Source organism: Delphinapterus leucas, chromosome 1 (genome assembly GCF_059928025.1).
Source record: "Delphinapterus leucas isolate spDelLeu-1000000601 "Yukka" chromosome 1, BTC_Dleu_Yukka2, whole genome shotgun sequence".
NCBI lineage: Eukaryota > Metazoa > Chordata > Mammalia > Artiodactyla > Monodontidae > Delphinapterus > Delphinapterus leucas.
In genome coordinates, this window is record NC_143129.1 from 178098966 (window position 1) to 178126892 (window position 27927).

The 27927-nt window shown below is 40.5% G+C and overlaps 1 protein-coding gene across 7 annotated transcripts in view; it reads left to right on the plus strand.

Annotated features, from left to right (window-relative positions):
* Nucleotides 1–1483: 1483 nt before the first annotated feature.
* Nucleotides 1484–27927, plus strand: part of FBXO42 (F-box protein 42) — a 93310-nt gene continuing 66866 nt past the window's right edge. Inside the window, exons 1-3 of one of the 7 annotated variants that reach the window (XM_089900288.1) lie at nucleotides 1484–1696; nucleotides 24137–27137; nucleotides 27644–27721. Coding sequence is in view for 2 of the 7 variants with exons in the window: in XM_089900264.1 (XP_089756390.1) it covers nucleotides 27501–27717 (217 nt within the window). In the remaining 5 variants the exon portion in view is untranslated. Of the gene's footprint in view, nucleotides 1697–24136; nucleotides 27722–27927 lie in introns of all 7 variants that reach the window. The other 6 variants (XM_089900268.1, XM_089900284.1, XM_089900264.1 and 3 more) reach the window with 6 other exon arrangements.

Consider the following 27927-nt stretch of genomic DNA (forward strand, 5'->3'; position numbering starts at 1 on the left):
CTGGACCGCCAGGGAAGTCCCCCCGGAGTTCTTATGACTAGTGTTTTTCCAATATTTCTTATATTGAACATAGCTGGTGCTTTCACAACATACCAATCTTTCTTAGAAAACAGATCAACCACTTTCTTCTTGGTACCCTTTTTGCTGCTATTCATAAGGTGCTTGTTCTTGCTGACCTCCATGGTACTGTTCAGAGAGCCAAAAGGTGGAGCCTACATTTTTAAAAGGAAGTGCTCAAAAGCTGGTCCAGTGTTTCTAACATTGAGTCTACAGGGTACTTGGGGGTCGGGGTGGTGGGGTTCACAAGTTCTATGACAATTTTTAAGCTTGGGATTTTTAATGATACAATTTTAATATTTATTTATATTTATAATTGCCAAGTTTCTCTTTTGCAGTGATATTTCCTAACTGAAAGACTTGAGTTTCTTAAATCAGTGTTTCTCATACTGGGATTCCATGAGTGTTTACCCAGGGGTCTTTGCATTATTCAAGTTTGTGGAACACTGATCTAGTGCTTTCTAGTGTGAGATTGACCCAAGTTTGTTCAATAGCATCTTGCCTCCCCAACTTGAGAGCAGACCTGGGTTCTGGCCCAGCCCTATGTCCTAAGAGATGTCCCAGAAGGTCCACTTTACCCAGGGTGGTGGGCTGGCAGCTCAAGGTTGCTTCATTTTTAGGTGCAAGGGATGAAGACTGAAGCCCTTGGGCCCTGTATCTCTGGGATTTCCTTAGACCACATGCTGTGCAGGTAATTCACGGAGGTTCTCACCTACACACCAGGCTGCTCCCTTGGAAGGGGGATTTTGCTGGAACCAGTGATAGTGATACTGGAAAGTACAAGAGCTTGGGAACCAGAAGCGCCTGAGTTCAAATCCTACCTTCCCACCCCAACTCCCCAGATATGTGGCTTTGGGAAAATAACTGATATATCCCGTGCCTCAGTTTCCTCATCTGAAACATGGAGCTAGTAACAAGTCACACAATGGCTGGTACACAATTACGGGAGGCTTCGGTTGCATAACCAAGGCACTGAGTTTCTCTCCTTCAGTTGACATCAAGAGCGCTTGTGCTCATCGGGCCCTCGGGGTACACATGAATTAATTCCTGGTCTAACATCTATCATAGACTCAAGCCGTTGGGAAAACTGCTCAGTTGTCCCTAGCAGCACAGAGGAGGGTGAGTGCAGTTCTAATGCCGTTTGTAGGCACCCGAAGAAAGCGGGCGCGAAAGCGCGAGGTTTCCTCACTCCAGCTTGGCTCCCCCAGGCGGCGTTCCAACCTCGGAGAATCTCCGGGGACCAGGGGGTTGGGGGGTGGGGGCGGCGGGCCGCGGCGTGTACCTTCCCAACATGGCGCCCCCCATAGGCCGCCTGCCGCGGTGCCGCCGCACTGACGTGTGTGTGCGCGCGCGTGTGTCCTGTGTGCCGGTCCCCGGCGCATGCGCGCTCCGTGCGGTCTTCTCCCGGCCAGAGCAGCAGGAGCGGCGGCGGCGGCGGTGACGGCGGCGGAGGTGGCTGCGGCGTTAGAGTAGAGGAAGATGGCGGCTCGGAGCGGCTGGGTGTCCCGCCAGCTGTGAGGAATCCCGAGTGCGGCAAGCGCGGCCTGGGGCGGAGCGCCTCTGCTCAGATCCTATCCCCGGCTCCCTCACCTTCTTCGCCAGCGGAGCGTACCCGAGAGCGTGGCGCTGGCTGGGCCAGGTGAGGCCTCTTCCTCTCCCGGGGCCACGGCGGGGAGCTGGCGGCTTATGCCCTTTATGCCACGGGTCCGGCGCAGGCCCTGCACCCCGCGCGGGGGTCGGTGCCGGCTGGCCTGGGGGCCTTGCTGTAGTCATTCTCGGCCTCCCCGGGTTAGGCAGGGCGGAGGAGAACCCCTTTCCAGGCAGCCCTTGGGATGGGGGCGAACCCGGCCTCTCCCCTCTAGCACGGCGGTTTTCGTCCCCTCACCGGAGCCACGAAAGGGTGTGTGACCAGGGTAAGGATGGCTTTGGGGTGTCAGATTATCTTCCACCCCACCCCCAAATCTTTAACGCCTTTTGAGAGGAGCCGGAGTTCGGTGCCCTCCAAAATTGGGGCTGCGGCGAGGGGCCAGCATCTCTGAAGCTGCAAAAGGAAGATTTTGGAATTGGCTTAAAAAATGAAACACAAGCAACCTTTCCTACCCCTTAGTCTTTTGAGTGTTCCCCCGGTGAGGTAGGAACTGCGGATCTCCTTGATTGAGACAGCAGCCCACGTTGTGACCGTGGAAGGCTTCTGGTGAGAATTGGTGCAAAGGGAACCGTGGAGGGTGGGAACCAATTTGTAAACGAAGAAAAAAACAGTCGTAAGATCTTGATAGTGTCTGGAAAGTAACTTCGGGGCTAATGAAGTCCTCTCGATCCTTTGAAACCTTTGGATTGTTAAGATTCGGAATACCCAATTGCTTTTGTCTGTTAATCTCCCGAATTTTATTAGGAAAATAAAAGCTTCATTTCTCAATTGCCAAAGTCTTTGGACTTTTCTGTGGTGGGATTCCTACTGCCCAGCGTGAAGATTCAGACACATTACCAGTGCTCGCTTGCTGGCAGGGACATTGTACTATACTTACCCTTTTTGAGAACAACTTTTGTTGTTGTTGTTCAAATGCTAATTTGGAGACTTTGGTTCTTTCAAGTGGGGAAGCCGGTTTGAAGCCTTGTGGTCTCTTCCTTGAGGAATGAAGGCTTCAGTTGCAGTTGTGCTACGGGGAATTGTTGAGGAGATAGCATTGGCTTGGGCACACCACATACCTTTTATAACTTAAATTTGTGTTTAAGAATGATGACGTCATGGATTTAAAGGGACAAGGAAAATTTGAGAGGAAATAGCATCATTTAGAATTGAACATTTAAGATTCAGTCTGTAGCTTTTACAGTGAATAGTGGTGCTCTGTTTCAGATCCCTAATTTTGAGCGTATTCATGTGTATAATCTGTTTGGTTTCCTTTCTGTTGTATGTTGTCATTTTATATCCTGTAACTGTTTGCTTTTGACAAGCCCAGTATGAATATATTACTTTATCTACATTGACCCGTGGGTGTTTTGTCTGTTTCAAAAAGCTTTTAATTGTTAAAATGACAGCTGTTCAGTTTAATAGTAGCTAATTTTTTGACCATCTTTTTCTTTTCTTAAAGCCTTTTCCATAGAGATTTGTACATTTTCTTAGTGCCTTTGCTAAGGACATAAACCTAAACCAACAACTTCTCCATTTCAGACAATTGGAGAGCCACTCTCCATTTCAATTTGCTAATAAAGAGTCATGAAATTAATGCAGTGGAACATCCTGGTGGTTTGACATTATCCTTCTTGGCATAATGTGTTGCATTGTTGTGCTAAATCATCATCAGATATTGATGCACCTTCAGGACATCCATGACATCATTCACTCTCCAGCATTTTGCCTTTTGCAATTTCTTGCCTTCTCAGAGTCACAAAGAAAGAGGATCAGGAAAAATAGCTTAGGATGCTTCTTAAATGTCTGATTTCTAGAAGAGCCTTCTCTAACACCGCTTTATATAGTTAAAACCCTTCTGTAGGACTCAGAGCTGTGTAATTGCTACCCATTGTGAAAATGCTAGCAAAACCTCTAGGTTTTACAAGAATATTGAGGTCCCAAGGAGAAGTTATCTCAAAGATGAACAAATACGTGATTATCTTTGTGATTTCAGGGTTGTTTTAGTCTATATAAAACTAGAAGCCATTTGTTTAAATATTGCCCTTCCCACTTCACAGGATGGTTAATGTGAAGCAAAAGAGTAATGTTTGTGAAAGTGCTTTGTAAAATAGAAGGTGAATGTAAGATTGATTATTCAGTAACCAGTTTTATGAAAATACCTATTGAGAGCCCTCTGTGTGTTGGACATTTTGGGAAGTGGGTACTGATGATTCTAACAGCTTTTGGTCTCAAGTTGCCTGCAGTCTGGTCGGGGAGCCAGACTGAGAAACTAGTTAAATATATTGTAGTGTAAGAAATGCGCTGAATGCAACCAAGGGAGTCAAGGAAGGCTTCTCAGAGCCAGGATGTCTTTCCCCAACCTTTCCTGTTATTCTGCAGAAAAATATGCCTTTTGTGAGCAACCTGCTTTTTATAAAAACTTAAAAATTTTCTGTCACAAGTTCTTTTCCTCTTTTATTCATTCATTGTCATGACACTTCCCACACAGTATGCCCCAGTTATGGTTTCTGCATTCTCAAAAATCCACCAGAGTCTTGGGAGAACCTTTTTGAGAGTGAGTCATATGCACAGGCAATAAACACAAACATTGCAGCTGCAATTTAAAATGTCTCCGATTACTAAGTGGTGACAGCTCTAGAGTGGTGATGCTTTTATTTTTGTTTTGTAAACTGGCACAAGAAGTACTGTATGATTTGAATTTGATCACATTCAGTTAATAAATGTTTAGTTGTCAGTCCCTTAGAATGTTGACTGTAAGTGATTATTAGTACTGTCTCCGGTCTCCCAATAATAAATAAGACAAGAAGGTCCTTCTCCTTTTGAGGTGAAGCTGACAGTTTAAGCCAGAAGTATACTAAACTATTTTATAGAATCTATTTATGTAGATTGAGGCTGCTTAGCATCTCTGATATTAAACTTCTGTTCAATGCAAGTTCCTCATCTTAGTGCTGTGGTATTTTATGATTAATTTAGCATGTTGTCACCTACATTTTAGAAATTTTATGGATTTTTGGATTGAGTGGAATCTGTAAGTGGTGCAGTATTGAACACATACCATCTGTATCTTAACTGAACATGAGTGCTTTAAGGTGGTGGTTGACAAGGAAGTGAAGGTGATGTGTTTGTTCATTCTTCTATATTGTGGCAGTTTGTCACATGTAGAAAGGTATGACCTACAGACAAGTCATTTTAAAATTGCCCAATATGAAGCTCATAACCCTACAGCTTATTTTTAAAATTGTTCCTTGTGACATTCTTCTAAATATCTTGTAAAATTAGTGGTACTCATGTATAGCTTAATTTTGTGCTTACTTACTCATGCATGTATTGGAAAGCAAATTTGCTTTGAATTCTGATTCTTCCTTTATTAAGTTTCTACTTTTTAATTTCTAAAGTTTTCTCCTAGGCTTTTTATTTAATTTTTTCTAGTGTTGCTGTTCTGTTTTGCTTCAAAGGTGGAAGTATCTTGTGGTACTTTGATGCTTGTTTATATATATAAATCTGATAAATGTACAGATATTATATAAAGCAATAGTTACTTGTAAAATTTTACTACTCTGGACAGTAACTTAGCTTAAATAGTAACATATTTTCTCTTGTCTCCTAGTAATACATAGATTTCAGGTAGTTCATTTAATTTCTTTCTTTTTTTTTTTCCTGGCTGTGTTGGGTCTTCGTTGCTGCGCCCCGGCTTTCTCTAGTTGCGGCGAGCAGGGGCTACTCTTCGTTGTGGTGTGTGGGCTTCTCATTGCAGTGGCTTCTCTTTGTTGCGGAGCACGGGCTCTAGGCGAGTGGGCTTCAGTAGTTGTGGCACGGGGGCTCAGTAGTTGTGGCTCGTGGGCTCTAGAGGGCAGACTCAGTAGTTGTGGCACATGGGCTTGGTTGCTCCACGGCATGTGGGATCTTCCCGGACCAGGGCTCGAACCCGTGTGCCCTGCATTGTCAGACAGATTCTTAACCCCTGCACCACCAGGGAAGTCCCAGTTCATTTAATTTCTATAAAGGCAAGCAAGTTCCAGTTTTAGCTACTAATATTCCCTTAGAATATTTAACATTTAGGATACTTTTATTTCAGCTATTTTAAGGAATTCACTGGTATGGCATACTCTTCCAAATTTGTGTTTCCTTTATTATTCTCATTTTAAATGTTTGATTCATGTTACTATCTAGAGAACAAGAAATTTTTTTCCAGAATGAACCTCTTGGTGCATTGTTTGGAGAAAGATTGATGTTAATTATAAATTGATCAATACAGTTTTACTAAATGTTGCCTCTCCCATCTGCTGGTTTTTCAGATGCAAATCAAGGGAAAATGGAATTTATCCTTCTGTTTCAGTATTTATTTTTAAAGCTTTTTTGCTTAGTAGTCTTGCTGTGTTTTGCCAAAAAGCGACAGTGTCTTGTCTTTTCTTGGTTGATCCAGCAGTGTTATGTTTGCAGTCTGTTCTGCAGGACTGCTTTCTTAGCTTTTGCTTTGAGATACTTAGATAGATCCTTCAGTCTAGTCAAAAGCAAGCAAGCTGCTGTCTTCCTTATTACTGAATCTGAAGTTTTACTTTCCTGTGGGTCCTTCAAATTTTGATTTGTCTGTCTTCCTTATGTCCCCCCACCTTTTTTTTTTTCCAGTAAATGCAGTTCTCTCTTCCAAGTGTGTTTCATAAATCATAATGGAATTTTGAAATATAATTCCCCATAGAGCTGCATAATGATGTGTGCGTTAGAATTTCACATTTTATTTAACTTATAAGTAGCTTAATGGTAATGAATCTTGAAGACATTCTGGTAGGTGAAATAAGCCACAAAAGAACAAATATTGTATGATTACACTTGTGTGAGGTACCTAGAATAGTCTAATTCATAGAGAGAGAAAGTGGAATGGTAGTTGCCAGGGGCTGAGGAGAGGAGGGAAAGGGGAGTTACCTTTAATGGATATGGAGTTTTAGTTTGGGATCAAAGCTCTGAAGACGGGTGGTGGTGACGGTTGCACAACAGTGTGAATGTACTTGATGCCACTGAACTGCATATTTGAAAATGGTGAAAATGGCAGTTTTTATGTCAAGGTATATATTAACACACACACAGAGGAAGCTTAATGGTTTACATGTGCTCTGTGGGCTGGCTTGATAATTATTTATTTCAATATAGTAATTAAGATCATAGGCTTTGACCCCAGGTAGACCCAGGCCCCTACCCTAGTTCTGCTACTTTCCTTGGGTATGCACCTTAGGTTCTCTAAGCCTCAGTTTTTTCATCTATAAAATGAGGATGATGCCCACGTTTTGGGACAATTAAATGCGGGAATACGTGTGAACTTTCTCAGCACATTGCCTAGCATATAGTAAGCACTTAAATCTTACACATTATTATTACATTGTTTTATGGAACATTAGAACTGGGACAAGGGGAGCTTGTCTCCTAGCTTCCTCATAGCATAGTCCAATGGCATACTTGTCCTGTATGCAGACATACCTGTAGCAGGAATACGTGTTTTCTGGTTTCTCCCTTGCTTCCCTTTCTGTATTTGATTGGAGAACTGGGCTTATTCATGTCTTCATTTGATATCACTGCCCTTATGTCTCTTAAATCCATCTAGATGTGATCTTTCTTTGATGCCTCTTGGTTTTCCAGGGACTTTATAGAGCATATCCTCTAACTCAGCTGTCCACGTGTTCACAACTGAGTCCATTGTTTCACCTCTTACCTCCCTTAACATAAAAACCTTTACTAACCAAGTTCCCTTCTTAATATTCCCATCTCTGTAGATAGAATACGTTTATTCTGGTCTGATAGACCATGAAACTGGGAGTCATTTGTTAATACCCTTTTTTTAAAAAAAGTCTTTTGTATCCTGCCATGTAGATCTGTATTATCTTCCTCAGTATCCCTTAGGCTTCCCTGCTCCTCGTTACACTTGCTGACATGACTCTAGACCAGGCTTTTATGAGCTGAGGGCAGACTGAAGTACTGCTGTAGTTCTTAACTAGTCTTGTTGCCAGGGCTCTGCTACTTACTAGTTGTATGATCTCAGCCTCCCTCATCTTCAAAATGGGAGTTACAATTCCTACTGCATGACATACGTGTGCAATATTTAACTAAGTGTCTAACACATGGTGAACACTGCATAAGAAGTATTTGCTGTTACTTGAGTTTTTCTTCTTGGTAATTTTTGGAAATGGTTAAGATTGAAGTGACAGTATTTACAACAGACCAATCTTAAGGGACTGCGATCCGAATGTTTCCCCTCTGATCGGGAACCTATGGTAACTCATTATTGCCTACTCCCTTACTGATCTTTGAAGCTCTCCATTTGGCCCTCATTGTACCTTTCCAGCCTTATTTTACATGATACCCATCATGCAGTCTGTTCAAGCCAGACTAGTCTCACTGCCTCTCATGTATATCATGTTCATTTTTATAACTGGAATATTCATTTTCCTAGGTAGGAGGCATATTTTTCATTAACTACTCTATCCAGCTCTGTAGAGTATCTCCTGTATGCTCCACCACTTAACCACTCTTGCCCCTGCACAATTAGGTTAAAGTTAATATCCAAAAAGAAAATTACTGTGCTAATGAATTCCTGCCAAATACTTAAAAGGGATATATCATGCAGTATAATTCACATGTAATATTTTTGGTGTCTTCGATGCACATTTAGTACTTACATATTAGGCACTCAAATATTCATTCAGTGTATGCGTTTGATTCTTATGGGCTGATGTTCTTCGTGAGCTTTCTGAGGCGTTGCGTGATCCTAAGTGTCTGTTGAGTCTTTTTTGCCTTTTTGTTCATTGGTCCATTCATTCAAAAAACATTTATTAAATGCTGTGTGCTAGGCATGGTTCAAGATATTAGGGTTACAGTGGACAGAATAGGCAAGGGCTCTGATTTCTAGGATCTTACATTCGAGAATGAAGAAAGCAGTTAATGAATGAACAAAACTTCAGACAGTAATAAATACTTCAAAGAAAATTAAAGAGAGTTAGCTAAAAGGAAAGACTGAGATTGGTTTAGAGAAAGCCTCAGTGAGAAGGTGATATTCAGGCTGAAAGACACAAGGCAGAATGTTTAATGCTAAGTTTTGGGGACATAAGGAACAGCTAGCGCAAAGGTCTAAAGTACGAACCAGGATCTAGTTGGGACTCTCAAATTGCATTTGGCTGTTGTTTAGTTTTTGCTTCATAATCTAAAATAGCCTCCTCCCCTTCTCCCCATTTGTTTTTTTTTTTTTTCTTTTGCTCAATGACACTGACTTTTTGAAGAGACCAGCCTGGGTCTCTGGTAGACTCTTCCACATTCATGAGTTGTCTTACTATTTCCTTGTGTCAATTAATTCCTTCCTTTATCACCTTTTAAGACAATTGACAATTTGCAATCCTTTGTGATACTGTGTATTCAAGTTGTATCACACTTGATGTCAGCTTTTGCCATTATAATGATGCTGAATTTGAACACTTGGTTAATGTGCAAGTCCTAGATCTTTCCATTGTAAAGGTTTCCCTTTACATGGATCAAGTAATCTGTGGGTAGCAATTTAATACAACACAATTACTCTATTCCATCTTTCACCTGTTGGTTTTAACGTCCGTCAGAGATCCTTGCCTGAATCAGTTGTTTCATTGGAGGTTGCAAAAGGATGATTGTTATTGTTGTATTCCTTCCACATTTATTAGCTGGCTAATAAATGAGAATCAACTACTAAAAGTCTCTCCTAATAAGGCAGGGTGTTTTGTTTAATTCTTTGCTTTTCATTGTAAATTTTCTTGGTGAAGAACTGGTCACCTCAGTGGTAGCAAATGAGTTTCTTTTCTATTTTCTGTATCATTGTAGGCATGTGAAATTTTATTTATTCATTATTTTACAGTTAGTTACAGCCATTAGTCTCTTTTTTTTTTTTTTTTTTTTTTTTGCGGTACACGGGCCTCTCACTGTTGTGGCTTCTCGCGTTGCAGAGCACAGGCTCCGGACGCGCAGGCTCAGTGGCCATGGCTCACGGGCCCAGCCGCTTCGCTGCATGTGGGATCTTCCCCGACCGCGGCACGAACCTGCGTCCCCTGCATTGGCAGGCAGAGTCTCAACCACTGCGCCACCAGGGAAGCCCCATTAGTCTCTTTAACGCAGAACTTTCACCAGTATGAGTGTCTTCAAGCTAGTGTTGTGTCCTTTTGATGTGCCCCGTGTGCCCTTTGGTGTTTGGGTTGTTTTCTCTTGCAAGATTTTCCAGGTGCACCTTGTACTCTCTCTGTTCTTGACCCGAAATCAGTCATTTTTCTGGGAAGACCTAGTTACTTTTACAGAGAATGCCATTAGAAACCAAGATCTGAGTGCTACGAATGCTCATTGCTTACTGGGTCTTCATTATTTCTAGGTCCTTTCAATGGGCAGAGATAGAAAATATGTTTTTTAGAAATCAAAACTTCATATTGATATTTCCAATTTAATTTGAATCTTTACAGGGTTCTTTTCTTTAGATTTTATATTTGTCTCTCTTTCCTTAAACTGAAAATCTTATTTTTTTAGTACTGTTCACGTTTGTTTGTTCTATACTATAGTATACATAACTCTTATTTTTATTTTAAAAAAATTTATTTATTTATTTGGCTGTGTCGGGTCTTTGTTGCAGCACGCGGGATCTTCGTTGCTGCGCACGGGATCTCAGTTGCAACGTGCGGGATCTAGTTCCCTGACCAGGCATTGAACCTCGGGCCCCATGCATTGGGAGCGTGGAGTCTTAATCACTGGACTACCAGGGAAGTCCCATACGTAACTTTTAAAAATATAGTCTTCAGGGCTTCCCTGGTGGCGCAGTGGTTGGGAGTACGCCTGCCGATGCAGGGGACGCGGGTTTGTGCCCCAGTCCGGGAGGATCCCATGTGCCGCGGAGCGGCTGGGCCTGTGGGCCGTGGCCGCTGGGCCTGCGCGTCCGGAGCCTGTGCTCCGCAACGGGAGAGGCCACAACAGTGAGAGGCCCGCGTACCGCAAAAAAAAGAAAAAAAAAAAAATATATACACACACACGTATATATATATACACATATATATACATATACATAGATATAGTCTTCATGCTGTTACTAACAAAATTACTGAGGTAAATTTAAAATTTATTTGTCATTCTTTTTTTACCCTTAGAACATTCTGTCAACATCCAGTCAAGAAAATGGAAAACATACTAGATAGTTCAAATATAGGAGATTTAATGTAGGTTGCAAGACAGAGAGCAAAGAAGAGTAGGGCAGGGTGACTTAGAGATTAATAACTAGGGTGAAATTGGAACTTACCTGGTGGTACAGTGGCTAAGATTCCGTGCTCCCAATGCAGGGGGCCCAGGTTCAATCCCTGGTCAGGGAACTAGATCCTACAAGCATGCCACAACTAAGAGTTTGCATGCTGCAACTAAAGATTCTGCCTGCTGCAACAAAGATCCTGCATGCCACAACTAAGACCCAACACAACCAAGTAAATAAATAAATATTAAAAAATAAATAAAGTAACTGGGGCGAAACTATTACCTCAAGAGTTGGAAACAAAAGGGATAGATGGTATTATCAAACCTTTTAAAGAAAATGGAGAGGGGGTCACCCACGACCTCAAGCACTGCTGCCACTTTCAGATCTGGGACCAAGAGGGGGAACTGCCAAGATGTGCCACATGGCTGGTGCTTGGATCATCCTCTTCCTAATTTTTATTAGTTTCTGGTTTATCCTTACAGTGTTTCTTTTTGCAAAAATAAACAAATATCTACATATATTCTTTTTTATCCGTTCTTACACAAAAGATTGCCATATTATGTACACTGTTCAGCATTTCTTTTCGCTTAATATATCCTAGAGATTATGCCTTATTGGAACAGAGGTAATCCCTAATCATATTCACAGCGTCATTGTGTGGATGTGCCAGATTTGTTCAACTAGTCACTTTTTGATGGTAATCAGTAAGTAATGCTTTACTGCTGATCTTTTAAAAATAGATTTTGGTGGGAATTCCCTTGCGGGCCAGTAGTTAGGACTCGGCACTTTCATTGCCGAGGGCCTGGGTTCAGTCCCTGGTTGGGGAACTAAGATCCCACAAGCCATGTGGCGTGGCCAAAAAAGAAAAAACACCCTACTTTAAAATAGATTTTGGTATGTGTGTTAGAAAGAGCATTGAGCTGATAACAGGTTCTGTTCTGCCACTAAATACATGACCTTAAGGAAGTCACCTAAGTTTTCGGACTTCAGTTTCCTCATTTGTAGAATAAGGGTTAAATTGCTCCATAATCTCTAAGATCTCCTGCTATAATATTTTATATTTTTCTGAGAGTTTTATTAGCCATATTTTAAACCTATTGCTCAGTAAAGTATGTAAAGCATAGGAAAATTATAAACGAGAACGTAAGGTTAAGTTTTAGAAGTACTACTGAGGGTTTTCTAAACTTGAATCTGTTCAAGTGCTTGTTAAAAAAATTAAGATTCCTGGGCCCATCCCTGTTTTCTGAAACAGTCTCCAGGAAGTGTACCTACTAGGTGATTTTTTTTTTTTTTTTAATGATCAAGCTTGTGAAACAAGATTTACTTCATGTGCATATGTCATTGTCCTTTAGGTTTCCTGAGGATAGGGAGTAGTCAGGACATTATTTACCCTTCATGAATTCCTTTTCTCTGACCACCACCAGAAGAAATATAAGTAGAAATGAAAATTTCCATTCTCTTACAGCATCTTGTCAAAATGTACTATGTTCTTTGCAGAATATTTTTGTGTCAGTGAGGTTGCTGGTTCTATATGCAAATTGAGAGATTTGATGGGAATACCGTACAATTGTAGAGTGCTTTGAATTCTGCTTCCTGAAACACTGTTTTCACCATGCTTCTCATTTGCTCACATGTAGTGAATTCCTTCCGAGAGACTTCAGAACATATTGGGTTCCAGTTCTGGTTCCTTTTCTTTTTACAAAGCTGGCTAATTGTGGGCAAATGAATTTATCTGGGTCTCATAATCTTCATCTGTAAAACATAACTGATAATATGTCCCTTGTAGAATTGAGGTAGGGTTAAATGAGATAAGGCGCTTGGCACAAACTCTTAATACCTGTTGATTCCCTTTCCTCTCAGCTAGTCTTCACACCAGCTGCCTTTTAGTGATTTCTTAAGAAGTTGGTACTCAGAGTCCATGGACTGGCAACGTTGGCATCACCAGGGTTAGAGTGCAGAATGTCAGGTCCCACTCCAGGCCTACTGAATCTGAATCTGTAGTTTGAGTTGCTCATTAAAATTTGAGAAGCATTGGAACCTTAAGAGATTTTCTTTTTGTCTGAGTTCCTAATGATTTCGTTGTTCTTTTTACCTTTGGCACGTTGGTTTTGCTGTGCGCTATTAGCTAAAGCTATTTTAGATCAAATATGTGAGCACGTGTTCAGAATAAAAGTTCACCTGCAGAAGTGTTTACGTATTATTATTAAATACTAATAAAAGTTAGGTTTAGGTACATTTTTTTATAGTGAGAAATTCAGAAGAGTGCATAAAATATGTGCAGTGTAAAGAATAATTATAAGCAAACATCTGTGTAGCTGCCATCCAGGTCAAGTGATAGAATATTGCCAGTGCCTCAGAGGTACTTCCAGTGTAGCCCTTTTTGATTACAACCATTTCCTGTCTTAGAAGTAACTACTGTTTTGTCTCATGATAACTTTCCTTGCTTTTCTTGATAGTTTTATCACCTGTGTATCTAAACAGTAGTTTAGTTTTGCCTGTTTGTCAACTTTATATAAATGGAATCATACTTCGTGTATTTTTTTGTTGTCTTCTTCTGGTCAGTATTAGAGATGTATCCATTTATTGTATAGATTTTCTTTTTAAAGTAGTAGAGCGCAAAAAAATTCTGGCAAGTTTTGAATAATTTTAGCTGTAGTATTAAACCTTGATTTTTTTTAAAGAAAACAGAAACATTAATTTAAAAAGATATATGCACCTCAGTGTTCATAGCAGCATTATTTATGACAGCCAGGATATGAAAGCAACCTAAGTGTTCATCAGTGGATGAGTGGATAAAGAAGATGTGGTACACACACACACTGTAATACTACTCAGCCGTAAAAACGAATGAAATTTTGCCATTTGTGACAACGTGAATGGACTTGGAGGGTATTATGCTTAGTGAAATAAGTCAGACAGAGAAAGACAAATACTGTATTATATCACTTATATGTGGAATCTAAAAAATACAGCAAACTAGTGAATATAACAAAAAAGAAACAGACTCATAGATATAGAGAACAAACTAGTGGTTACCAGTGGGAGAGGGGAGGGGCAAGGGTCAAGATAGGGGTAGAGGATTAAGAAGTACATTCTACTGTGTATAAAATATATAAGCTACAAGGGTATATTGTATAACACAGAGAATATAGCTAATATTTTATAATAGCCTTTAAAAATTGTGAATCACTGTGTTGTATACCTGAAACTTATATGATATTGTACATCAACTGTACCTCAATTAAAAACAAAAACCTTAATGCTTAGTTTTCTTTGGAAAACACCCATTTATACAGTTTGTTTTTTTCTCCTCTACTTAAAGATACATAGCTGTAATATCTAAACCACTGTGCACTTTGTTTCTAAATATTACAAAATTGCTAGTTTTGTTATATTTATTTTTGGCAGGAATATTATACACTCTCCTGGGTGTCTTTTGTTTTAAAATTAGACTGTAGAGAGGACTTCCCTGGTGGTCCAGTGGCTAAGACTCTGGGCTGCCAATGCAGGGAGCCCGGGTTTGATCCCTGGTCAGGGAACTAGATCCTGCATGATCTGGCATGTGGCAGTGAAGATCCCGCATGCTGCAGCTAAGACCTGGTACAGCCAGATAGATAGATAGATAAATATTTTAATAAAATAAAATTACACTGTAGAATAGCCTACTTTTATTTTTATTTATTTATTTATTTATTTTTGGCTGCTTTGGGTCTTAGTTGCGGCATGTGGGCTGTTTGTTGCAGCGCACAGGCTTCTCTCTAGTTGTGGTGCGTGGGCTAAGTAGTTTTGGCACGCAGGCTTAGTTGCCCTGCAGCATGTGGGATCTTAGTTCCCTGACCAGGGATCGAACTCGTGTCCCCTGCATTGGAAGGCGGATTCTTAACCACCGGACCACCAGGGAATCCCCATTCTACTTTTTGTTTTTTCATTTTTATTTTTTATTTTTGGCTGCGTTGGGTCCTTGTTGCTGCGTGTGGGCTTTCCTTTTAGTTGCGGTGAGCAGGGGCTACTCTTCATTGCCGTGCAAGGGCCTCTCATTGCGGTGGCGTCTCTCGTCTTGGAGCACCGGCTCTAGGTGCGCGGGCTCTAGAGCGCAGGCTCAGCAGTTGTGGCGCATGGGCCTAGCTGCTCCGCAGCATGTGGGATCCTCCCAAACCAGGGCTCATACCCGTGTCCCCTGCATTGGCAGGCGGATTCCCAACCACTGCGCCACCAGGGAAGCCCCCCCTGTTCTACTTTTAAATATGTATTTTTACATTTAAAAATCAGAACCAAGTTGAATTTACTGAAAATTTGGGAGACATTTTTACAAATTACAGAATAGATGTTTGTTGTAATCAATTCACATAAGTGAATCCTTTTTTACAAACTACCACAGATAACTACTTTTGACAGTTTGAAATGAAATTTTCTCTGTGGATTCAAAAAAAATTCACTTCTGCATTTTTAGGCAGAAACGGCTTCTTAAATTTTGTAATATGTGGTAGAGTTTGTCCACCTCCTTTTAACAGCTGCTTAAGATGATGGTTGTGTCATAATATGTTTGTCTGCTCCGCTGTGAATGGACACTTGGCTTGTTTCTATTTAATTTTTAAATTTGCTGTTAAAACAGTGCTGCATGGAACACCTTTTTTGCAGTTGTGCCAAGGTTTACTTCAGACATATTTCTAGAACTAGAATGTCTGAGTCATCTGGCCTATGCATTTAAAATATTACTCAGCCTTAAAAAGAAACGAAATTGAGCTATTTGTAATGAGATGGATAGACCTAGAGTCTGTCATACAGAGTGAAGTAAGTCAGAAAGAAAAAGACAAATACCGTATGCTAACACATATATATGGAATTTAAGAAAAAAAAATGTCATGAAGAACCTAGGGGTAAGACAGGAATAAAGACGCAGACCTACTGGAGAACGGACTTGAGGATATGGGGAGGGGGAAGGGGGTGAGCTTTGACAGGGCGAGAGAGAGTCATGGACATATACACACTAACAAACGTAGTAAGGTAGATAGCTAGTGGGAAGCAGCCGCATGGCACAGGGATATTAGCTCAGTGCTTTGTGACAGCCTGGAAGGGTGGGATAGGGAGAGTGGGAGGGAGGGAGATGCAAGAGGGAAGACATATGGGAACATATGTATATGTATAACTGATTCACTTTGTTATAAAGCAGAAACTAACACACCATTGTAAAGCAATTATACCCCAATGTTAAGATGTTAAAAATAAATAAAATAAAATGTTGATAGATAACACTTTGAAAAAGATTTTAACTGGTATGGTTTAGTTTTCCTTGACAGTCCTCAACTTGATCGGAAATTTTGAATTATTTTTATCTTAAAATTTATCTTTATTCCGTTGTCATTGATCCATTCTATTCATTTACTCATTGTTACTACTTGCTAGTTGCTGAAGGCAGTATATATATATGAATTAGACATATTTGCTGAGAAAGATGTGTACCTGATTATTATATATGGTAGAAAGTGAGAGGGAAATATAAAGGGAATTCATAAAAAGAGATTCCTTCTAGTTGGAGAAATCAGGGAATGTTTTCCACAGTAGGTGGTGCTTGAGCTAGCCTTGAAGGATGGGTAGATTTGCACTTAGGAAACTGTTTCCCAAACAGAGAGCAGCAAGGATTTTGGAGGTAGGAAGGAAGAGGCTCTGCTGAGATTCAGTTTGGCTGAATGATAGAGGACTAGACTGCAGTAGGGAGAGATACACAGAAAGAGAGCTTAGACCCAGATTGTGTTGACTTTAAAATGATATACCAGCTGTGGAAGACAGTTCTTCAAAGTATTAAACAAGGGACTTCCCTGGTGGCACAGCGGTTAACAATCCACCTGCTAATGCAGGGGACACGGGTTCGAACGTTGGTCTGGGAAGATCCCACATGCCTTGGAACAGCTGGGCCCGTGCACCACAACTACTGAGCCTGCGTTCTAGAGCCCGCGAGCCACAACTACTGAAGCCTGCGTGCCTAGAGCCCATGCTCTGCAACAAGAGAAGCCACTGCAATGAGAAGCCCACGCACTGCAACGAAGAGTAGCCCCCGCTTGCCACAACTAGAGAAAGCCTGCGCGCAGCCACAAAAACCCAACGCAGCCAAAAATTAAAAAAAAAAAAAATTAAAGAGTTACTGTATGATCTAGCAGTTCCATTTCTAGGTGTCTATCCAAAAGAATTGAGAGCAAGAACTGAAACAGGTATTTGTATATCAGTGTTCATAGTAACATATTCACAGTAGCCAAAAGGTGAAAACAGCAAATGTCCATCAATTGATGAAGGGATGGAATGGAATAACATGTGGTATATACATACAATGAAATATTATTCAGCCTTCAAAAGGAATGAAATTCTGACACATGCTACAACATGGATGAAGGTAGAGGATGTTATGTTAATAAGTAAAATAAACCAGACACAGAAGGACAAATGTTTTATGATTCCACTTACCTAGAGAGTAGTCCAATTCATAGAGACAGAATAGAATAGTAGTTACCAGGAGCTGAGGGGAATTAGTTTTTGTTTCTTTTTTTTGCGGTACGAGGGCCTCTCACTGTTGTGGCCTCTCCCGTTGCGGAGCACAGGCTCCGGACGCGCAGGCTCAGTGGCCATGGCTCACGGGCCCAGCCGCGGATCTTCCGGACCGGGGCACGAACCCGTGTCCCCTGCATTGGCAGACGGACTCTCAACCACTGCGCCACCAGGGAAGCCCAGTATTTTTTTTTTTAATGTGACTTTATTTGGAAATAGGGTCTTTTAAAAAAATTTTTATTTATTTTTGGCTGCATTGGGTCCTCGTTGCTACACGTGGGCTTTCTCCAGTTGCCTCAAGTGGGAGCTACTCTTCCTTGCGGTGCGCGGGCTTCTCATTGTGGTGGCTTCTCTTGTTGTGGAGCACAGGCTCTAGGCGCGTGGGCTTCAGTAGTTGTGGCACGTGGGCTCAGTAGTTGTGGCTCATGGGCTTAGTTGCTCCGCAGCATGTGGGATCTTCCCGGACCAGGGCTCGAACCCGTGTCCCCTGCATTAGCAGGTGGATTCTTAACCACTGTGCCACAGGGAAGCCCGGGAGGTAGTATTTAATGGGTATGGAGTTTCCATTTGTGATGATGAAAAAGTTCTGGAGATGGATAATGCCATTGAAATGTATACTTTAAAATGATTAGAATGTTAAGTTTTATGTGTATTTTACTACAATAAAAATAAACACAAAATAATGCAATGTTAAAGACCTTGAATATTAAAGAATTGGCACTGAGGACTCGATCTAGATTTGCACCATGAAGATCAATCCTGAATCGAAATAAAGGATAGATTGGGGAAGGAAGGAGTAAGCAGTGGGAAAACCAGCTAATTCTCTTCATTGCAGTAGTTTAGTTAAGAGATGATTTTGGCCTTTAGAGTAACAGTGAGGTAATTGGAAGGAAGGGATAATATGAGAGAAATCTGTCAACTAATTAGATGTGAGAGGAAAGAGAAAAGGAAAAATAAAAGAGACTTCTAGGTTTTGAGTCAGGTAAATGGAAGGAAGGAAGATAAGCGGGTAGCTGGGAAAATGTCAATAGGAATTTGGTGTCAGCTGTCTAGAAGGCAATTGAAAATAAGAAGATGCAGAGAGGTAGTTCAGGAATATCAGGCCTAGAATTTTGGAGTGATTAATTTGTCCATCCGTCTGTCCATCCATCCATTTTTTTGAACAAATGTTTCATTGAATTTGCCTTATACCAGGCATAGAACATGGACACGTCAGTCTGTATCCTCAAGGATCTCACAGTCTAGCAAGTCGCTCTCTTAGTAGTCATATTTGAAACCATGTGATCCTTTAAGGAGAAAATGTAGCAAGGGCAAAGAAGGCAAAAATGGAATTTTGGGGTCCACCTCAGCATTTGGGGTATCAAAGGAGAAAGGAACCTCAAAATGAGGGGACAGAGAGATAGTAGACACCAAGGGGAACATATATAGTCATCAAGAAGTAAACTGAATTTGAGGAATCAAAATAGTGCTAAGATGAAGTTGGAAAATTTCAGAAATTTCCTTAAAATGAATTTGAAGTTTTGCTATTTTTATTTTGTCCATGGGAGTGATGACAATGTAATCTTGTTTCCTTTTTTTCTCTTTGCCATTTTTTATATTTTTTGATCCATAACTGATTGAGATAGAACTACATTAGTGTGCCAGTCAGCTGTGCTTTCAGCTTTGGATTTCTGCTGTTATCAGCAGAAATTCCCACTTGGAACTTTTGTCCTTAGTTTTTACCTATAAATAAAATATTGTCGGGACTTCCCTGGTGGCGCAGTGGTTAAGAATCCGCCTGCCATTGTAGGGGACACGGGTTCGATCCCTGGTTGGGAAAGATCCCACAAGCCACGGAGTAACAAAGCCTGTGCGCCACAGCAACTGAGCCTGTGTTCTAGAGCCCACGAGCCACAACTACTGAAGTGTGCACACCTAGCCCATGCTCCGCAACAAGAGAAGCCACCGCAATGAGAACACCACACGCCGCAACTAAGAGTAGCCCCTGCTCACCACAACTAGAGAAAGCCTGCGTGCAGCAACGAAGACCCAGTGCAGCCAAAAATAAATAATTAATTAAAAAAAAAATTATGGTCTTCCTTCAATCTAAATTGGCCTAGCTCATAATATACTTCTTTTTTATTGTGGTAAAATATACATAACATAAAATTAACCATTTTAGCCGTTTTTAAGTGTATAGCGGCATTAAGTGTATTCACATTTAAAAAAAATTTTTTTTAATTAATTAATTTATTTTTGGCTGCATTGGGTCTTTGTTGCTGTGTGCAGGCTTTCTCTAGTTGAAGCGAGTGGGGGCTACTCTTCGTTGCGGTGGCTTCTCTTGTTGTGGAGCACGGGCTTTAGGCACATGGGCTTTAGTAGTTGCAGCACACGGACTCAGTAGTTGCGTCACGTGGGCTCTAGAGCATGTGGGCTTCATTAGTTGTGGCACATGGGCTCAGTAGTTGTGGCACATGGGCTGTAGGGCGCACAGGCTTCAGTAGTTGTGGCTCACGGGCTCTAGAGTGCAGGCTCAGTATCTGTGGCACATGGGCTTAGTTGCTCTACAGCATGTGGGATCTTCTCAGACCAGGGATCGAACCTGTGTCCCCTGAATTAACAGGCGGATTCTTAACCACTGTGCCACCAGGGAAGGCCCACATTTTTTACGTAATAATAATACCTTTCTTTATTCTTACTGCTTTTTAAATCAAACCTCTTTCCTAACAAGTTTTCATCTTTCCCACATAGAAAATTGATTCTGTTTATTTAATTTCACTATAATATTTAACTTATTTAATTTGAAGTACCTGGTAGGTTGATTCAAGAATGATACTTCATATGTGGTATATATACACAATGGAATACTACTCAGCCATATAAAAGGAATGAAATGTTGCCATTTGTAACAATATGGATGTACTTGGAGGGTATTCTGCTTAGTGAATAAGTCAGAGAGAGAAAGACAAATACTGTATATCACTTACATGTGGAATCTAAAAAAATAAAGCAAACTAGTGAATATAACGAAAAACCAGACTCAGACATTGAGAACAACCTAGTGGTTACCAGGGGGGAGGGAGAGGGGAGAAGGGGAAAGGGACAAGATAGAGGTAAGGGATTAAGCAGTACAAACTGCTATGTATAAAATAAATAATCTACAAGGATATATTGTACAGCAAATTGTACAGGAAATATAGGCAGTATTTTATAATAACTATAAATGGAGTATAACCTTTAAAAAGTGTGAATCACTATGTTGTACATCTGAAACTTATATAGTATACATCAACCATACCTCAATAAAATTTTAAAAAATACTTCATTTTCCTTGTTTCTTTGAAAAAAGACATATAATGTTTTATATTTTATACCATATTATACAGAAAAATAGTTTTGGGGCAATAAATTTTTTTAACTTTTCAACTAGCTTTATCAAGTTTCCTTTTCCCATATGTGCTTCAGAATTTTATTTTATTTATTTATTTTTGGCTACGTTGGGTCTCTGTTGCTGTGCGTAGACTTTCTCTAGTTGCCGTGAGCAGGGGCTACTCTTCGTTGCGGTGCTTGGGCTTATTGTGGTGGCTTCTCTTGTTGCGGAGCATGGGCTCTAGGCGTGCGGGCTTCAGTAGGTATGGTGTGCAGGCTCAGGGGTTGTGGCTCACGGGCTTAGTTCCCCCAAGGCATGTGGTATCTTCCCGGACCAGGGCTCGAACCCGTGTCCCCTGCATTGGCAAGCGGATTCTTAACTACTGGGCCACCAGGGAAGCCCCAGAATTTTTTTTTTTTTTTAAGGAAAATGTAAGACAGGTAGTAGTTGAAACCCTATGTATTCCCCTTCCAATCCCAATTGTCTTTATCTCTCTCTAAAATAAGCATAATGAATTAGGTATTTATCATTCCCATGCATGTTTGTATATTTTACTATATATTCATGTATTCATAATACTATAGTATATAGTGAATGTATTGTTATGCAAGTATTAATATAAATGACAGTCAGTTTTAAGTTTAAAATGAGCAATATTGCACAAATTACATTCTGGTTTTTTTTGCGGTACGCGGGCCTCTCACAGCTGTGGCCTCTCCCGTTGCGGAGCACAGGTTCCGGACGCGCAGGCTCAGTGGCCATGGCTCATGGGCCCAGCCGCTCCGCGGCATGTGGGATCTTCTCGGACCGGGGCACGAACCCGTGTCCCCCGCATCGGCAGGCAGACTCTCAACCACTGCGCCACCAGGGAAGCCCTACATTCTGTTTTATAAAGGAATTTTTGTGAATGTGAAAAGTGAGTTGGTGGAGCATGTCGTTTTTATTAACATATGTAACTTTTTTTTTTTTTTACTAACGACTTCCCTTGCATTTGAGGTCTAAAGGTAATGTAACTTGCTTTAAACTGAAAGTATGTGTTTTTTTTAGATTATTTTATTTTTGGCTGCGTTGGGTCTTTGTTGCTGCGTGTGGGCTTTCTCTAGTTGCGGCGAGCGGGGGCTACTCTTCGTTGCGGTATGCGGGCTTCTCATTGTGGTGGTTTCTCTTGTTGCAGAGCATGGGCTCTGTGTGCGCGGGCTTCAGTAGTGGCTCGCGGGCTCCAGAGCGCAGGCTCAGTAGTTTTGGTGCACGGGCTTAGCTGCTCCGCAGCATGTGGGATCTTCCCAGACCAGGGCTCGAACCAGTGTCCCTTGCATTGGCAGACGGATTCTTAACCACTGCGCCACCAGGGAAGTCCTGAAAGTATGTATTTTATGAAATGTATATTTAATGAATATATTTATTTCAATATATTAACTTTTTAAGTTAATTTAATGAAAAAGTGTATCCATTATTACTTCAAGTAGTTTTTGGACAACCACTGTTGCCAAACCAGCAGAGGGGGCTCAGCAGTGTACAAAACTGCCAGTGTCTATTCTGACTGGGAAAGTTTTGCAAATTTAGTTCAGAATATAGAAGTAGAATAAATAGAAGAGTCTTGATGATTCCATGTCTGCATATAAATGACTACATCTCAGTTATTACAAATTTGATATCAGTATCACTGCAACTGAATGTTATAATAGTAAAATTCTTGTGTAACATCTAAATCTTCAATGCTCTTTCTCCTCCCTCCTCACCCCCTGCACCTATATATGTGTGTGTGATTTCACCCCCTGCACCTATATATATGTGTGAGATTTTGCATTTCTTTCTAAATTAGATTCTGGTAGGCAGCAAACATTTGTAGAATTTGGTGCAATTGTTTTGTTCGAATTCTGAAAATTAATTTTTTCCTTCAGTTCTTTTAAGTTTACAGATAGCTTCTTGTTCTGGCCATAACGCTATGTAAATAGGAAGTAATAACGAAGGTAATTAATTATGCTAATCTGCTGTTTTAGTTAAGAAGCCTTTTCTCTATAAAATTAAAATAAATACTTAGAAATATAACCATAGGCTTCCCTTAAGTACTTCTGCATTTTACAAAAATTGGTATAAACAACTTGTGGGTAAGCTGATTTTAAAGGAAAGTTTTCTTTAAAGTTGTTAGGCTTCCTAAATTGGAATACTTTAGTCTAGAAGTCAACTGTGGAGGGAAATAAGAGAGAAGAATATTTTTTTCTCTACTAGTGTAATGTAGGCAGATGAGCATTAGTATAAGTAAATGGCATAGGTTTAGTTACTTTATCAGTAAATATAGTTTCTATACTAATTCTCTGTAGAGGATCATAATTAGAAAATTATTTGAAATGTGAAAGAAAATATTTATTTATATACAGTGTTCTGTTTCACTCAGAAGGCAGGAATAGGAATATTATTTGTACAAAGTAACAGTAACAAACTCTTCTATCAAAATGAAACTAGAGATTATAAAATCATTTGGAAGTCAAGACATAGATACTTTTTACATGATGAAAAATAGTTTCAGGAAATTTTAAGGATAACAGCGTGAGATTTGTAATTGTGGGATGATTACTTGTCGTTAAAAAGGTATAAAATATATACATATATAGTATTATTTATCTGTGTATGCCTTGTGTGTATAAAGACATTTCCAATGTTCTCTGACTAAAGGATTATGCTCACTGGAAACCCAAATCAAGTGAAACTGATCATGAAAGACTATTTTATCTCCCTTTGGACCTGTAGCATGTGGTACTGCTTTCCAGTGGAAATTTCTTTGCTAGGCTTAGAACTGCTGGTATAAGTGATTGTAAAGTGCATATTTTTCTTTGAATAATTTTTGCCTCATTGTGTAACAATATAGGGCACACTATTTTGCTAACCAGCTTGAAATAAAGCTAAATATGTTTACATCTTTGTGCTTATTAAAAACATTGATTTCAATTTATTGTTTCAGAATATACAACTGCTTTTCTCAAAGGAAACTTTAATAAGCATGTCTTCTGGTATAAAATTGGTATATATGGTAAAACAAATGTATTTTCACTACTGGCTTGTTTAAAATGTTCTATTAATATTGATACTTTAACCATTAACTTCTGCAAATAGAATGTAAAACAAAATGCAAGGAATATTTACTATATGCCTTACACTTTTCCGAGAGTTTATGTGTGTTAAAGCATTTAATTTTCACAAAGCCTCTATGAGATAGGTATTATTATTACCCACATTTTATAGACAAGGAAACTAAGGCTTTTTAAATAAACTCTAAAATATTGCTTTTTTTTTTTTCCTGGCCGTACCGTGTGGCATATGGAACTTCCCCGACTAGGGATGGAACCCGTGCCCCCTGAAGTGGAAGCTCAGAGCCCTAACCACTGGACCACCAGGGAATTCCCAGTAGTATCCTTTTAATTCGTGTAGCAGTTTAATTAGTTCAGTAAACTCTTTTTCTTTCTTCCTTTTTTAACTTTATATAATGGAAAATTTCAAATACATGCGTAAATACAGAGGATAATATGGTGAATCTCTGCACTCATCACTCAGCTCCAGAAGTTACCAGCATTTTTAACTGTCGCATTTATCTCCCCACTTTTGGGCAGGGGGGTGGTGGAGTATTTTAAAGCAAAGTCAAGATATCCTATTATGTCACGAATAAATACCTAGATATTCATCTTTAGCTGATTTTGGGGTCTTGAAGGTGATTTGTTCATGAATTTTGCAGTTCTTCTTGAGAGAGTACACATTTAGGATTGCTTTTTCTTCTGCATGAATTGACACCTTTATCATTGTGAAATGTGCCTCTTTTTTTCCCTAGTAATATTCCTTGTTTTGAAGTCTACAGTGTCAAGTGTTAATATAGACATTGTAGCTTTCTAACGCTTGAAATTTCCCTTATATCTTTCCCATCCTTTGACATTTAGACTCTCTCCACCTTTCTATCTAAGGTGCATTTCAGGGAATTCCCTGGCCATCCAGTGGTTAGGACTTGGTGCTTTCACTGCTGAGGGCCCGGGTTCAATCCCCCTGGTCGGGGAACTAAGATCCTGCGAGCCTCTCGGCGTGTCCAAAAAACAAAAAAGTACATTTCTTGTGGACAGCTTGTATGAGGCTTTACTTTTTTAGCCAGTCTGATAGTCTCTGTCTTTTTTTTTTTTTTTTTTTTTTGGTACGCGGGCCTCTCACTGTTGTGGCCTCTCCCGTTGTGGAGCACAGGCTCTGGACGCACGGGCTCAGCGGCCATGGCTCACAGGCCCAGCCACTCCGCAGCATGTGAGATCTTCCCGGACCAGGGCACGAACCCGTGTCCCCTGCATCGGCAGGCGGACTCTCAACCACTGCGCCACCGGGGAAGCCCAGTCTCTATCTTTTGATTGGAGTGTTTAGACCATATGCTTAGTTTATTTCAATATAGTTAGAGTTTTTATCTATTGATACCATCTTGCTATTTGTTTTCTCTTTGTACCATCTGTGCTTTGTTCCTTTTTGTCTTTTCCTACCTTGTATTAAGTAATTGAGTATTTTTTAGTGTTCCATTTTATCTCCACTATTGGCTTATTGGCTGTACTTCTTCTGGGTGCGTGTGTGGTTCTGGGGTTTACAATATAGATATTAAACTTATCACAGTCTACAATATGCATTTTACTTTTATCTACAGTCTGTTATACAGGGGTATGATGTTATACCTCTTCACATGTAAGACCTTGTACTTTCTTTTTTCCCCATTCTTTGTGCTATTGTTGTCATACATTTTATTTCTATGTGTTGTAAACCTCGCAATACAGTATTTTTGCTTTAAACAGTTAGGTACCTTTTAGGGAAATTTTTTAAGTGAGAAAAGAAGTCTCTTGTATTTACCCATATATCTATCATTTCCTGTGTTCTTCATTTCTTAGTATATGTATATCCACATTTCTAGCTGATATCATCCTTCCATCTGCAGGACTTCCTTTAACATTTCTTGTCATGCAGGTGTACTAGTGTTATATTTTTTTCTACCTTGCTTGTCTGAAAATATTTTTATTTTACTTTTAGGATATTATCATGTATATAGAATTGCAAGTTGGTTTCTTTTTCTTTCAGCACTTTGAAGATGTCATTCCATTGACTTATGGCTTTTGTGGTTTCTGACAGGCATTCCCTGTCAGTGGTTTTCAGCAATTTGATTATGATGTGTTTTGGTGTGGTTTTGTCATTATGTATGTGTTTTTATTCTACCTGGTTTGTTTAGATTCTTGGAACTCTGGGTTTATAGTTTACTCTGGGTTTATAGTTTTCATCAAAGTTGGAAAAATTTTCACCTTTTTAAAAAAAATCTTTACCTGGCTCCTTTTTTCTACCAGGACTCTAATTACATGTGTGTTAGACTGTCTGATACTGCCACAAAGGTTACTGAAGTTGTGTTAAATTTTTTCAGTCTTTTTTTTCTCTGTGTGTTTCATTTTGGATAGTTTGTGTTGCTGTGTCTTAAGTTTCAACGGATTCTTTCCTTCTTCATGCTCTGATCTGCTGTTAGTTACCTACAGTGACACTTTCTTGTTGTATATTTTATTTTTCATCTCTGAAAGGTTTTTTTTCCTTTTAAATGTCTTCTCTCTCTATTATAGTTCTCTTTAATTCCTTGAGCATAATAGTGGTGTACTTTTTATAGCTCTTTTAATGTCCTTGTCTTCTAGTTCCATCTGCCATTTCAGGGTCTTCGTTTGGGTATCTGGCTTTTGTTGTCTTTCTTTTTTTTATATATAAGTTTATTTTATTTATTTATTTTTGGCTGGGTTGGGTCTTCGTTGTTGCATGCGGGCTTTCTCTAGTTGCGGCGAGCGGGGGCTGCTCTTTGTTGTGGTGCGGGGGCTTCTCATTGTGTTGGCTTCTCTTGTTGCAGAGCACAGGTTTTAGGCACGCAGGCTTCAGTAGTTGTAGCGGGTGGGCTCAGTAGTTGTGGCACGCAGGCTCAGTGGTTGTGCACGGGCTTATTAGTTGCTCCGCGGCATGTGGAATCTTCCCGGACCGGGGCACGAACCCGTGTCCCCTGCATTGGCAGGTGGACTCTCAACCACTGCGCCACCAGGGAAGCCTTTGTTGTCTTTTTTTTTTTTTTTTTTTTTTGCGGTACGCGGGCCTCTCACTGTTGTGGCCTCTCCCGTTGCGGAGCACAGGCTCCGGACGCGCAGGCCCAGTGGCCATGGCTTACGGGCCCAGCTGCTCCGCGGCACCTGAGATCCTCCCGGACCGGGGCACGAACCCATGTCCCCTGCATCGGCAGGCAGACATTCAACCACTGCGCCACCAGGGAAGCCCTGTTGTCTTTCTTTAAACAGTGTTTTGGCAGACAGGTAAGTTGCCTGCTGATCAGTTTCATCTTTTTTTTTTTTGCGTTACGCGGGCCTCTCACTGTTGTGGCCTTTCCCGTTGCGGAGCACAGGCTCCGGACGCGCAGGCTCAGCGGCCATGGCTCACGGGCCCAGCCGCTCCGCGGCATGTGGGATCTTCCCGGACCGGGGCACGAACCTGTGTCCCCTGCATCGGCAGGCGGACTCTCAACCACTGCGCCACCAGGGAAGCCCTTGATAGACTTTTAAAGCCCCTTTATGATTTTAAAATCAAGTCAAATTAAAATCACTTGTTGCACACACTGCAGGTGGGAGTGTAAATTGGAACAGTCACTTTGAAAGACAGTTTGACATTATCTAGTAAAGATGTATAACCTACACCCAGCAATTTCACTCCTAAACATGTACTCTAGAGCTCAGGCTGCCATAACAAAATACCATAGGATAGTTGGCTTAAACAACAGAAATTTATTTATTTATTTATTTATTTATTTATTTATTTCTCACAGTTCTGAAGACTGGCAAGTCGAAGATCAAGGTGCTGGCAAAGCAGTTGTCATTCTGAGGCTTCTTCTTTTCGTTTGTAGGTAGCTGCCATCTTCTTGTATGCTCACACGACTGCTTCGGGGAAGGAGAGTGAGCAAGCTCTTTGGTGTCTCTTCTTATAAGGGCACTAATCCCATTATAATGGCCCTACCCTCATGACTTCACCTAACCCTAATTATCTCCCAAATGCTCCATCTCCAAGTAACCATTACATTGAGGGTTAGGACTTTAGCATATGAATTTGAGG